A 15056-nucleotide genomic window follows, 5' to 3' on the forward strand; every position below is an offset into this window, starting at 1 on the left:
AGTTATCCTTTGTAACTATGTCAGGAAAAAATTCATAAAAATAGGGATGATAACAATTCTGTGCAAATACTAGATATTACTATTTACTTCGAAAGTACTAGTTTTGTTTTTTAGGGTAGCACTTTTAAAATAAATAGTGATGTTTCAACTGGTGGATATTTTCTTCTATTATCTACCACTTTAGCTTTGTCAAAGCATTGAGCTGTTACTTCAACAGTATCCCCCCCAAGTCCTATTATGCTGCCTCATCATGACGGGAGTGGTGTCCCTGGGTGGAATGGGCGATGCACGCCTGAAGATTTTTCCTCATGGCAGGGTCACCCAAGGCTTGAAGGCCAGTTGATTTTACCCAGCAAAGGCATAAAGGGAATGGACAAAATCAGACAAGTCGTCCAAAGTCTTCTGCAGACAGAAGCTCCTTATAGTGATCTCTTTGAAAATCCTGTGCAAGTTCTTGATTTTATGAGAGTGAGCGACTTTCTGGACTTCATCTAGCTAAGGACTAGATCAAGTGGCATAAGAAACAACGCTTCAACAGTGCCTCCAATTGTTTGTCAACATTCAAACGTTAGCACACTAATCATCAAAGCAGATAAATCCTTCTCTGAATTCGCAACCTTTTAAATTTAAATAATTTTTACAAGTCAGATTTTTACAAATGTATTTAAAATCACACTGCAAACTATACGGGGTGCTAGACTCGCTCCAGCAGAAACAGCCCTCGTGCTTTTGCTTCCACACCAGCTAAATTAGCACACAGACTTTTATCACTTGTGAAAGAGCTCCAAGACCTTTTAAAAAATGAAGAAGTGCCTTGTCTTTTACAGAGGAACTTAGGGGAGACCTCTCCAGTTCAGTGATGTTTTTATTTCAATTCAGGACTTTTACTTTTCATATCAACATTGAACTCTGAATGTTAGACTTTCAATATATGTGACAGTTTAAATATTGAAATTTAAATAGTGAAATATGTGTCAATATATGTTAATATTTATATATGTCAACTTATGGTTATCAAATTATGTTTATATTTATATAGGTCAATATTTGTCAATATATGTTAATATCTATATATGCCAACTTAGATTCGATGAATCAGATATTCTCTCAATTGTTATATTTACTCAAGCAAAGTGCTTGTTTTCCTATATTAGCTACCACATAGACTGCTAAATTCAAAATGTTTTTACTAGAAATTTTCTGTAAATTTCCAGATGTATGGGATAGGGGCCACTACGCGGCCCAGGTGCTCAATTTTTGTAAATAAAGTAAGAAAGTGAATGTACTTAAAAGTATAAAAGTAATGAATTCTTTAGAAACGTTAACCGCAGTAATAAATTTTTTAGCATAAAATTTTTTGCACCACTTTTAACTCAATTGGTGGGTTACTGCGAGCCCTGCTTCAGATCAAATATTAATAATATTGCTAATAATATATTATGGTTAAGGAAACTATTTCATTTAAACAAATTAAGTCTTATAATGAAACAATTGTGCCGTTATTTTTAACGAAAAGAACCGACCTTTACAAAGAGAGTCTAGCACATGTGAATCAACATAATAGTCAACGCTTCTTGTAATAAAATAATCTACTCATTAGTAGTTAAGCAACAAGGAATATTTTAAGTTTTCAATTCACTACACATTTAACAATTTCCTATAATTACCTGGATTTTTGTGTAGAATGTGGACTTAATTTAAAGGTACTAAGTTCCTTTTCAATGACCTTTTATGAGATAGTGAGAAGTACATTTTTCAGTTACTTCGTTCATTTTTAAGTGCAAATGGGATTCTACTTTCTCACCTATGATTTGTGGGATTATCTGCCGATAACGTCAGAAAAAAACAAAACAGCGGACGGCTTTGTTTACATAAATATGGGTGACAGTGAAGGAAAGCGTGGTGTAAAGAAGCGTGAACAACATTGGAGAGCTGTTTTCTCATGGGAATTTCGCTTTCATTCATCGAATTTATTTGCAGTTATAAACACAGAAAAACTCGGTCATTTATGAGAACAGAAATTCAAGTTTGAGATCAATTCTTTACATTACGAACAAGATTTTGAAAATCCCTCCCATCTTCCCACCGAAGAAATGGTCATAAAATTCAACTTTAGGAAATAAGTAAAATGATTATTCTTTATAAATCAATCTCACCTGGAAATAAAATTCTAATTATTATTCTAGCATTATTATCAAAAGGTGGCAATAAAAGGGTTATATCAAGAACCCAGTATTGAAGCGCACATTTTGGTACGGCTCGGGAAATATTTTGATATAAAGTGTGAAAGGCGGCAATTGGGTACTTGAGAAGAAGATCACCGATACCTCCACATGTGCACACCTATAACGTCAGCACCAGCTGATCGTTTATCAGCAAAATGGAGCGTTTAAGTTAAGTTAACTTTCTAAACATCAGTTAGAATGTTAATTAGCTTGAAGTTAATTAAATGTAGTGCCGTATCGCACATCGAATTTGTTGATATATAATTTTTTTCTCGTCTATTTCTTTTACTTAATTTAGATTTATTATATGCTTATATATTTATTGTAGCTATGATATATTTTTGTTTTGTATTCCTGACAAGTTTGATGCATGATTAGTTTGTTTATGTTCTATATGGCTCCGTGTAAGTATAAGTTTTTGTGTAAATATATAGTGAAAGATTTGAAATCTTTGCTGATATATATTGATTTGATTATATATTTATTGTAGCTATGATATATTTTTGTTTTGTATTCCTGACAAGTTTGATGCATGATTAGTTTGCTTATGTCCTATATGGCTCCGCGTAAATATAAGTTTTTGTGTAAATATATAGTGGAAGATTTGAAATCTTTGTGAAAGAACCTTTGCCAAAGAATATAGAACGTGCCACTTATGAGAATTCATACTTGACGAGCTTGGCTTACTCGAAATAGAATGGAAAGAACAGTTGCTAACGTTCACATAAACAAATGCCCCTTTCAACAATCAATTAGGATTGAGATACCCACACTACCTCACTTGCAGGTATCCCATTATTTTCTGAAACTAATTCTGAGATTTTTTTAGAAACAAATATCAATTATTTGATTTAAATCATTATTTTTTTTTTTTGATTTTACAAAGATTTTTTAAAAACTTAAATTTATAATTAGTTACATTTTATAAAATAAAAATAATTCAAATATTTTTGAAAATAAACTACAACAATATATTTAAATCTGAATTGGTGCATTAAAAAACTGTTTTACAGTAATTGTTTGATATGCTTTATGCCTGTCTTTGTGTTAAGTGAGAAATATATAGTGAAAGAATCTTTGTGCAAGAATATGGAATGTGTCACTTAAGGGAATTGATACTTGAGCCTAAACTTACTCGAAATAGAATCGAAAGAACAATTGCTAATGCCACCTTTCAACAACCAATCAGGATCGAGATACCCTCACTACGTCACTTGCAGGAATTCCGTTATGAGTTATTCATGTAAATACTGCTAATATAAAAGTTTGAAGTCATAAAAGCTTGATGAATTATCTCTCTATTCTAAAAAAAAGTTTTTGCAGTTAATTTTGTCCCCTGAAAAACTTTTTAACTACGTGATGAAAACCTAAGATTAAGGAATCAATTCATTCAGAATCTTTCAGGGAAGACATTTAGGGCATTCAAATCTTTTACATAATTTTAAATTTTTATTTATTTTAGTTTTAAAGCACGATTTTGCAGTTAATAATGAAGAATAACCGCCGTTCACAACAGCCAATCACATGTCTGAAAACGGCAAGCTTAAAAAAGCGATTTACAAGTCTGAATTTTCTTTTTCAGAGATGCAACCAATCACAAAATAGTTAGAATTTCATTCTTCAGTTTTACAACATCTCAACTTATTTCGTATTGATATATTGATTAATCTGATTATTTGTTTTCTAAAACGTTAATTCGTAAGTTTAATCTGGTTCCGGCATATAAGATAAAGTTGAATGACAAGGAATTTAATTAATATGCAATACAGTAAATAAGCGAAGAGATATTTTATAAAAGTATTTAATGAAAAATAATAACAGCGAAATATATGCGTTTGCGAAGCGTTCTATTTACATCTCTGAATGTTGCCACCTATTTTTATGAAAGTTAAACTATTCTCTGCTATAATAAAATTAGACTTATGCGAACCTTACATTCTATTGATCTAAGTGACGATGGGATTTGTATTTTAAAAAAATGTGATAAGATTCGCTTAAAAAATGTTGACGTTATTATATGGGACGAAGCAAGTATGATTCCCAGAAAAGCAATAGAAATGATCGATAGAACTTTTCGTGATCTTCTAGCTAATGAGATACCATTTGGTGGTAAGATAATCAGTTTAGGTTGAGATTTTCGACAAGTGTTACCTGTCGTTAAAAAAGCTACACATATGCAGGTTATTAATGAAACTATAAAATACTCTTTTCTTTGGCCATTTTTTGAAATCCTCCATTTGACAATTAATATGAGAGTTAAAGCTGGTAACCAAGAATTTGCCAATTGGTTGTTGACAATTGGCAATGGAGAACTTTTACATCTTGATGCAAGCACTCCTGATCTTTATTGTAAAGATATCATTTCTTGGTTTTTTGAAAAAATCGATTGTCTTAATACTAACTTCATTAATCACATCATATTATCACCGCAAAATGATGAAGTTAACAAAGTTAATGAAAATATTTTATCACGTGTGCCAGGTGAAGAGGTTATAAGTTATAGTATTGATAAGGCCACACTATATGGAGTAGATAAATCAGACGGGAGAGAAGAAGAAGCTACTTTAAGGTATTCTATTGAATATTTAAACTCCATAAATCTCCCGGGACTGCCACCTCATCAGCTCAAATTAAAAGTTGGATGCATTGTAATGCTGATCAGGAACATATCTATTGTTGATGGCCTTTGCAATGGAACTCGATTGACTGTTCTTAAAATAGGGAAAAGAGTATTGACTTGCCAAATTGCTACTGGTAATAAAAATGGTAGTATTGTCAATCTTCCAAGAATAGAATTAAATACATTATCAAGTAATTCTTCCTTACCATTTGTGCTTTATCGACGACAATTTCCTGTTAGATTAGCTTATGCCTTAACAATTAATAAGGCCCAGGGCCAAACCTTCGATAAAGTTGGGCTATATATTGAACGGCCTATTTTTTCTCATGGTCAATTATATGTGGCATTGTCAAGATGCACAACGAAGGAGAACATTAAAATATTTATTAAAGATGATCCTGTCATTAACAATATTGTATATAGAGAAATATTATAACATATATATATAATGTCAAATTTATAAATGTATTTAGCGCAAAGAAAATGCTATTGGTGCATTGTTTATTTTAATTCCGCAAAATTAATGTTTTCATTTATAGTTATTTTGCTGAATATTATTAAAATATTTTTTTAAAAATTACCCTGTTCTTAACAATATTGCTTATTGAAAAATATTATAGTGTTTGCATATATATATATATATATATATATATATATATATATATATATATATATATATATATATATATATATATATATATATATTGAATTAAATGTGTTAAAAATATATTCATTTCTTTGGGACAAAGTCTGTATTATTGTGATTATCATTTTTTTAAAACAAGTTTCATATTAAGATTATATCTGCACATTGATGTTAATTTCTGACAATTTTGGCTCATTTAAAGAACAAATAGGACATTGAAGGAACTGTAGTCAACGAAAAAAAGTGACATTGATATTGACACACTGCTTATTCTGCATTTAAGAAAATTAATTCTTTTCGATGATAACAATTAATATTCAGTTTAATATTGAAATATATGAAATCAAAGCATTCTTGGTTTTGCGAAGCAAACCAAGCAAGAATTGCGAAGCAATTCTCCGGGGGTTGGCGAGCGTCAGCGAGCAGGGGGCGGAGCCCTCTAGTATAAGAAAAAATCAAATCTGTAGCATAGAGTTAGGAATTAAAATATAAATTTATTTTACCTTTATGTAAGATCTTAAGGATCCTACGCTGTTCATTTTAAATCCATGTCCATCGTCTGAAGGATCCAAGAAAGAGAGTGAGTTGTTTTCTGAATAGTTGTTTGCCAACCATGCCGACTCCAATAGACTCGCATAGTCCGCAGGCGTTCTGTAGAATGTAGGATTTGTTTGACGACTCATATTACCTAACAAAAAGAATTATCGAAATGTGTACTCAGCTGACAGCTCACTCGAAATTGTGTTTGAAGGAAGCAATTCGTTATAAACTTTAAATGTATTTTATTGCATATTTATCAAATTTAATATATTTATGAACTAGGTTGATCAATTTTTGCAGAACACAAAGAAAAGTTTTCTTTTGCCCTCTGTGTAGGACAGGAACTTAAAAAGAACTAGAAGTAAAATAACTTTTTCTATTGTTTTAAGGAGGAGTAAAATATTCGTAACTACCACGATTTACTAATAATTATGACAAAGTCGCGGTAGATCAGGGGATAGAGCATTCTCTACCCAATATCTATCCCCCCCAGGTTCTAATCTTAGCGGTGGCTGGCTGATACAAATTTTGCTCCCGGCTCGCATTGACCACAGTGTTGACGTAAAATGTCTCTAGTGGTATGTATATGACTATCTCCCTTGTCGTCGGGCTAACCGTGGGAGATTTTCTTGGTTTCCCCCTCCATGTAACGCGAATACGACACTAGTTCTATGAATAAGTTCTCCACGAAGACTAGTTTGTTCCAATGCTTGATCCAGAAGTTTCTTTGTCTTCTAGGTTGGGTTCAAAATTACAAGGCAACGGAGTGGAACATTGGTAGTCGTGAACTCAGAATTGAGCTGACTGCTCAACGTAAAATAAAATAAAATAAAATAATAATTATGACATTAATTGAGTTGTGACATATTTTACAACTTACTAAATTAAATATTTACAACTTGTTGTTGCATTGTTGAAGAAAAAGCAGTACAAGTTGGCAGCTATGACGTTGTAATGAAGACAGTAACGTATATTTTACCTCTCGCGAAAAAAGCTCAAATGAAATAGTTTCCATTTATTTTCTTCACCGAGAAAGCTAGATTCCTGTCTATTTTAAAAGAAGTAAACTATCAGTAACTATTACAACTTATTGACAGTTAAAATACATACACTCACTATTTCTTTTAAACTTTCATATCTGCCAACTTTTGCATTTTCGAATATTAATTTTACAAAGTGGTAGTTGTTATATGCAAATTTAAAAATCAATTACAAACAAATATATTCTTTATATTATATCAGAGTTTAATCGCATCAGCAAGTGATTATAATGGAATGTATATAGATATTTAATTTATTCATTTTTAGTGATAGTTTAAATCATTCTTAATAAAATAAAATAATGAAATATAAAAGCAAATATTTCGCTATCATTTTAAATATAAAAATAAAATATTTTGAAATTTCCGGAAGAGTTGGCAGATACCTCAGTTGAACGTGCTAGTAATAGCACAATTAAATAATTCAAATATTCATGCATCATATTTTGTTCGTCTTATTTTTTAGAGACTCTTTTAAAGTATATTATTTTGTAACTGTTGTTGAACAGCCGATCTGATTCTGAGCTCATTATCAATGTTCAATTCCGTAGCCTTGTAATTTTGAATCAAACCCAAAAACAAGGGAACTCCTGGATCAAGCATTTGGACAAATTAGCCTTCGTGGAGAACTTTTTGAGGGAATTAAACCGCATTTGCATTACATGGAGAGGAAAATCACGAATATCTCCCTCGGTCCGGCGGCAAGGAGAATCTAGCCCATGATAAGGCCACCACTATTTTATGTCAGCACTGTGGTCGGTGTGAACCGGGAACAGAATTCGTACCAACCAACCACCGCTGGAATTTAAATCTGGTTCACCACATTAGGAGGCGAGTGCTCCATCCCCTGAGCCATCACGACTTTTTTTTAAAGTGAAATTGGCGAAATTAATTATGAAAGTGCTATAGTCTCTAAATATCTTCTTCATAAAATCTTGTACCGAAAGTGTAGCAGTTGCCCTCCCTATCTGGCATCCAAAATATTTAATATGGTTGTGAATCAACAGTTAAACAGGGCATTTTTTAAAGTTTTCCTAACCGTCTATCCGAATTTAACTATTTTTAATCTAGCTATTTTTTCAGATAAAATATCTCGTACTCATATGTGGTAGTTATCTTAGCATCAGCGCTGCGAGGGCCTCAAACTAATTCATCTGAGTGGGAATGTATAATAAATTGCCGAAGAGCAATTGAATGGTGAAAGTTGGGGTTCAGTAACATTTACTGAGTTAAAATAAGGAAGCGAGATTTAAACAAACAAATTTAAGAGAGAGAAGAGGCTTTTGTGGCAGACTGCCTCGACTCCCCCGAGGCATTACCCCCGCCCTAAGATACAGTATATAACAAATCCGTGAAATAAGAATTAGTTTTTAGAAAGAAGTGGTAATTAACAGAACCACTGAAAGAGACTTTCATCCATTCAGTAAAACCCTTTCATATTACCTTGTTTTTGGAAGAAATTAGTAAAACCTCGGCTACCAAGATTTATTAAGAGTTATAATGTATATACAAGAATATTTCCTGTAAAGGATGCAGCAATGTTAAAGGATACAGCAAAGATACAGCTCAGGAAATTAATTGTTACTCAAGGATACCCGAAAAAATGTGAAAAGTGGACACAAGTTAACGGAAAGAATTTATTAAAAGAGAATAAAATTAGTAACAATTCAAGCATGTTTTTTTCAGTTTACTAGTGAAAGTAAATTCAAAGAATATTTTTCGAAGGCTCCATCGTAATATGAAATGATGCTTTTTTGAGAATAATATGCTATTTTTATAACTTCTGTGAGTTTGCAATTGTTACTCATGACTGATACGTCAAGTTTAGCCTAACGTTTATTTTGAAAATGGCACAAAACGTCAATATGGAGAAATGATACAATTTTGTGAAAATGAAAAGCGCTTGTGGCTAAGTTTTTTAATATTTAGAAACTTATATGCTGCAGTACCTGGACTCATAAAAATTTGTTAAAACAGAGTATAAGGCAGTGATTTTGTCTCCAAATTGAAAATTTTTAAAAAATACTTTAATGACTTTTAAAATGTATAAGTTATTTGTCTGCTTAAAAAGCTCAGATAACTCTTTACGGCAAGATAATATATAAATATATTTTAAAGTAATCGAATTGCTTCAAGTGTAAGGCAGCTAAACTATGGCTTTTTTATTTTCCTTGGCGAAAGAGCTCCGAAAAACAGTGTTAAATATAATAAATTTGCATTATGCAAGTCATGGTGGTAGTTATGTTTAAATAATTAAATAAATTCTACTGTTGGGGCCGGGATAGCCTGATTGGTAGGGCACTGGGCCCATGTCCGAGAGCTCGTGAGTTCGAACCCCGCCGGCTGAAAACTCCCCGTGTAGTAAAATGATGACTGATGCACGTTAAATCTGTCGAGTCGTAAAGTCCTACATGTTCCCATAACAAATCAATACCTCTGGGGGTGCTGAATTGGAGATTGATCGTTCTCTGATTCAGGTCAAAAATTACGATCTGTGGATGAATGAATGGGTCCTCCCTATAAACGGGCGTGACGAATGGGTGTGGCAGAAGTCGAATTCTTGGTTATAGATGGCGCCACTGGAAAACAAGAACAATCGCACCCCTCTGCCTTAACAGGCATACGAAACAACAACAACAATTCTACTACTTCTTGCATTTTTAGTAGCTACTGACATTGCCTTTGTTACTAGGCCTTGGTAATAACGGACATTTGTTCATTGCGAAAACAAGATAGGAAGGTTTTGCCGCCAATTTTATCTGTTTTTGGGGTTGAAAACAATATTGCTCTCATCAACGACAGCGTCTTATGTAAGAAGCCGGAAATAAGGAAAATCTGATTTTCGGAAGGAGTAGCATGTCCGTGACTGTATGGCTACAGATAATTACACACGAGACTGTTTTTGGATTGAGAAAAAGCAATTAATGGCGAAAAGACTGTGTTTGGGAAAACCTTATTTTAACTTTCAATTGAGTTTTTTCTTGGGAAAATTTGCCGTACACATACCTATGGCAATCTATGGTAACCTATGGCTACCAGAGAAATTTATATGGTAATATACCATAAGCCTGTGGCAACCATTGAAATTTATATGACAAGACTCCATAAGTATATGGTTACCATAGCAATTTGCATAGTATTCATATAGCAAGACACCATAAGGCTATGGTAACCATAGAAATTTGTATGGCATTTTATAATGAGACACCATAGCCTTACGGTGTGTTTAGAGGGATGTACCATAGGCGTATGGCAAAGTAATGGAAAAGTATTATACCATACACTTTTGCCATATATGTATGACAAAAATTTGCCATACGCATATGGTAAAAAATTTGCTACATCAATATAGTAAAAAATTTGCCATAGGTTAAGGGCAAAATTGTACGGTAAAATTTTACCATAGGCAAAACCTCATTAGGGATATTTTACGGTACTTTTTTTATGGCAAACCTGTGGTAAATTTTACTAAGGGTTAACGAAAATTCATTGTTTTAAGAGATTTCAGACATAAATATAAAAATACGTATGTAAAGACTCTAAATAAGGCAAAGTCGTAACAGATATTTTATTCCTCCCGAAAATATATTATAAATGAAACTGTTTTTCCAGCTGTCTATTAAGGCAATAAACTAGCCATAGCTTTAAAACAAATTACCTGAAGAATGGAAGCACGATTCTCTAAAGAAGAGCCATCCACTGTCATCCAACCAATGAAGAATCTTTTGAAGAAGTGCCACACATTCCTGATCCGTGAGGTACATTAACAACCAGTTGCTGAATACTGCTCCAAATCTATATTAATGAGATTAAATTATTAAATTTATTGAATAGCTCTTTTCAAAATTAGATCGAATACTTATATTAAAAAAATATTTATGAAGAACATTAAAATGCTTGAAGATTTAGGGCAATGCAGTGATAAGATAAATTTTGAAACTGTTCAGAAGAGCGGTTTTAATTTGGAAAAATTACGATTTCCATAGAAGCAGTACGTATCTGGAAAAAATTAAAAGTTTGTACTTTTGGATTGTCCGAAGAGTTCATGCCAATTTTCGATTGGTGGATCTTCCAGATGTCCACCGAAAATATTCATTCAATTTCACTGCAAACTTCCCATGAAAGCAGTTTGAAGTTCTTCTTATTTCGCAACCACTTCATTTAAAAAAATATTCATCTATCATGTATCAGATTTCTATATAAGCAAGAAGCAACCCAAATGGGTCTCGGTCGTGGTGATGATGAATCTGGTACAGTGCACACAATAGAAGATAAAGCTGAAATATTTGCAGACTCCCCCCTAAAACCAGTTTTCACCAAATCCTAACTCAGATCAAAACCATCATAATTTAATCACAGGAGAAGTAAACAATTTCCACCAAGATCCTCCTATCCCTAAAGCAATAGAACCTACAAATAATGAAGAAATCTGCAACGTCAACCGTAATTTAAAAAACAACAAAGCACCAGGTGAGGATGGAATTAAAAATAAAATGATAAAACTGCTACGTCTCAACTATAAACAGAAAATCATCCATATTATCAATAGTTGCCTTGCTCTGAATTATTATCCTCAAATCTGGAAAATCGCATCATTTGCTCTATTTCTAGATAAAAATAAAAATCCAAGCTTCCCTGAGAGTTACAGACCCATTAGCTTCTTAAACATACAAGGAAAAATATACGAAGAGATCATATATAATAGAATCAAGTCACTACTCACAGCCTTTCCTGACGTGCAGTTCGGATTCCGCCAAAAACTGGATACTACAAAACAACTAGTTCGTATAATAGACTATACAGACAGAGCTCTAATCAACAAAGAAACAATAACATTTTTAATGATAGACATCTGAAAAGCATTAGACAAAGTCTCTCACACTGGCACAATATTTAAATTAATGCAACTCAACTTTCCACCTGCTCTCATCAAATTACTTTCCTGCTATCTTTAAAACAGAACCTTCCAAGTATCCATTCAAAATTGCAAATCATCAAAAAGAAATATCACAACTGAAGTACCTCAGGGCAGCATTCTTGGACCGATATTATATATGTTATGCACTTATGATATTCCAATGAATAAAGCAGACTACAATAGTATTACAGCCTTCTACGCAGACGATACAGGAATCATCACTAAATCCAGAAACTCAAATATAGCATTGCAGAAATTACAAGATCAAATATACGAAATAGAAGACTGGTGCGTTAAATGGAAAGTAGTTGCAAATGTAGACAAATCTCAACATACAAACATACAGATTCAACATTCAATATACAAATATCAATAGTCAAAAAAGCAAACTACCTAGGCCTTATAATAAACAGCAAACTCACCGAGAATGATCATATTAAAAATACGTATAAAGAAAATAAAGCAGCAATAATAATCCAACCACTCATCTACAATCAGAATGTATCATTAAAACTAAGAAAACTGCTACATACTTCGATGATTAGACCAATTTTCACATATGCCTCACCTGCCTGGACAACCATACCAGAATTCCTCATGAAAAAGCTCAATCAATGCCAGAACAACATACCAAGAAAAATCCCCTGTGCCAGATGGTTCATCAGAAATACAAATATTCATAAAAACCTCAAGATCCCGAATTTATCACTATATATTCAAAAATTAAATACAGATTTCTTTGACAAGGTCATAAAATGCAATGCAGCTAACTTCAACCAAATATTCAAAAATTCGAAAACTACAGAAAAAAGATACAAAATTCTGCCCCATAGCCGCTCACTTTACATCCGACGCCTCATATCACAATCATCAAAATAAATAATAGCCACAACACATTTCTTAATCACAGATCCACTCATAGCATGAGATTCATGACTGGTGTCCATTTTGTTAAGAAGGAGCTGCAAATTTTGTTATATTAGCTTTTTCTTTAGAATAAAAAATTGAAATCGAAAAATCTAATAATTTTAATTGGTTTTATTCGGTTAATTTTCAATGTTGTTGCCGTTGGCCATTAAGGCAAGGGGTGCGATTGTTCTTGTTTTTCGAATTCTATGGGCAAGAATTCGACTTCTGCCACACCCATACGTCACACCCGCTTATAGGGCAGACCCAAACATACATCCATTTATTCATTCATCCACAGATCGTAATTTTGACCTGAACCAGAGAACGATTAATCTCCAATTCAGTAACCACAGAGGCATAATTACTTTTCAATTGTTTCAGTTTATTCTGCTTTTCAGTTGTGAACATTATTATGCAGTGTTAGTTAATACTGATTTATTTAGTGTGGTGTTTTTTTTTGCACCGTTTGGAGAAGGTACGGTACGGTATTTTTATTTACTTCGCACCAGAGCTGCACAGTGGGTTATTGGCGACTGTTTGGGAAACATCCCTGATGATGATCCGGTGACAACATATGTACGTCACATCCTGTTTTACAAGAGGACACATTTACACACCATCCATCCATCCGTAGATCGTAATTTTGACCTGAATTAGATCAATCTCCGATCCAGTACCCCCCCAGTATTGATTTGTTATGGGAACTTGGAGGACTTTGTGACTTCGATAGATTTATTGAGCACTATTCACTATTTTGTTGGGATTTAACTCACGACGTCTAGAGCATTTCCAAACACCCTACCAGCCAGGTTATGCCGGTCCTCCGCATGGGGAATGAGTGCTTTGTTTTATTGTTACACACATTTACAGGGTTTTGTGCCCACTACCAAGTACGGTTTATAAGCAATAGTCAAATTGAAAAACAGATAGTACAAACTAGATAATGAAATCCCAAAAATGCATCCAGGGTTAAAGGTCGATTCAAACGCGCAATTTCCACGATACAAAGTGCTTTGCTAAGTGGCGAGACCACCGGGCAATGGAAGTCCAAACACTAGCTAATGATTAAATAAAAATACTTAATACAAAAGTTTCGCTTACTTTTTAGCAGGTAACTGTAAATCCAGTACATCCGCTGCAATATATGTGATATTCGATAAATTTGTATTATTTATTTCGTTGGTGTTTATATATTCTTCCATAAAATCTACTGCTGTCACGTGGTCTGCTTCAGAAGCCAACAGTCCAGTGTATCGCCTGAAAAATAATTTTTTAAGAAATTAGTTGAATTTAAGTGAAATTTTCTTTGAAAAATGTCTTCCACGTTGATGTATAAATAATTCAAACGCATCTGACAAAATTATTAATCATGCTACAATCTTTTGAAAGCTAGCTAAATTGAAATTTCTTTTAAACATTTAACGCCTTCTCACAACCTTTTCAGACCCAAGGCATCCATTGGGATACCTCACCAAAAATAGGGTACCGAAGGAGTACAGGGATGAGGAACTTTTCTCAAATCTGCCTAAAATTTCATAAAACTACCTTTCAATTATTTTAAAAAAAAAATCAGTTTTGAAGTTTTCGCACTGTTCAAAAATAAACAGCAGCGGTAGCCATAACAACGCATACAATGACGACGCATGCGCACTGCTTACTCGTGTAGTAAACAGTTTATTAAAGTAAAAATATTTGCAGATATCTATTTTACAATGCATGTATATTTTTCAAAATTTAGCTAGCACTTTAAAACAATTTCCAGGCCGTGCTTGGATAGTGCCAGATGGTCTGAAAAGTATGTATTAAGAATAATTTTTTCGATATTTAATTAAAATATATCATATTTCTTTTAGAAAAAAATGAAAAATGGTTTCCCAGTTATTTCATTTTCCATAAAGTTTCATAAAAAGTCAAATATCATACTAAAATTTAAAATTATATCATATTCTGATTTTCTAACTCCATCACCGTCTCTTGGACGAGAAGTCAATAGCGCTGATTTATGACGTAACAGCACTAGGTGAAGTTTTCTTTCTTTCCGCAGTAGCGTTTCTTTTAATTTAGTTAACAAAGTTTTCTGAACAAGAAAACTATTTTTAAAAAAAAAGGAAAATTGCTCGTTGAATTAACAAATTTTATGTACTATTTTTAGTGATAC

General features: G+C 32.9%; 1 protein-coding gene across 1 annotated transcript in view; it reads right to left on the reverse strand.

The window, feature by feature from the left end:
* Positions 1 to 15056, reverse strand: part of LOC107440289 (uncharacterized) — a 52292-nt gene that overhangs the window by 28456 nt on the left and 8780 nt on the right. The window contains exons 3-5 of the mRNA XM_087165360.1: positions 14000 to 14155; positions 10730 to 10866; positions 5995 to 6179 (exon numbers count right to left, since the gene is read on the reverse strand). Coding sequence (XP_087021486.1) covers positions 5995 to 6179; positions 10730 to 10866; positions 14000 to 14155 — 478 coding nt within the window. The remainder of the gene's footprint in view (positions 1 to 5994; positions 6180 to 10729; positions 10867 to 13999; positions 14156 to 15056) is intronic.

The sequence above is a fragment of the Parasteatoda tepidariorum genome, chromosome 6, assembly GCF_982258835.1.
Source record: "Parasteatoda tepidariorum strain Cologne lab strain chromosome 6, Ptep-v5.0, whole genome shotgun sequence".
In the NCBI taxonomy this organism is placed as follows: domain Eukaryota; kingdom Metazoa; phylum Arthropoda; class Arachnida; order Araneae; family Theridiidae; genus Parasteatoda; species Parasteatoda tepidariorum.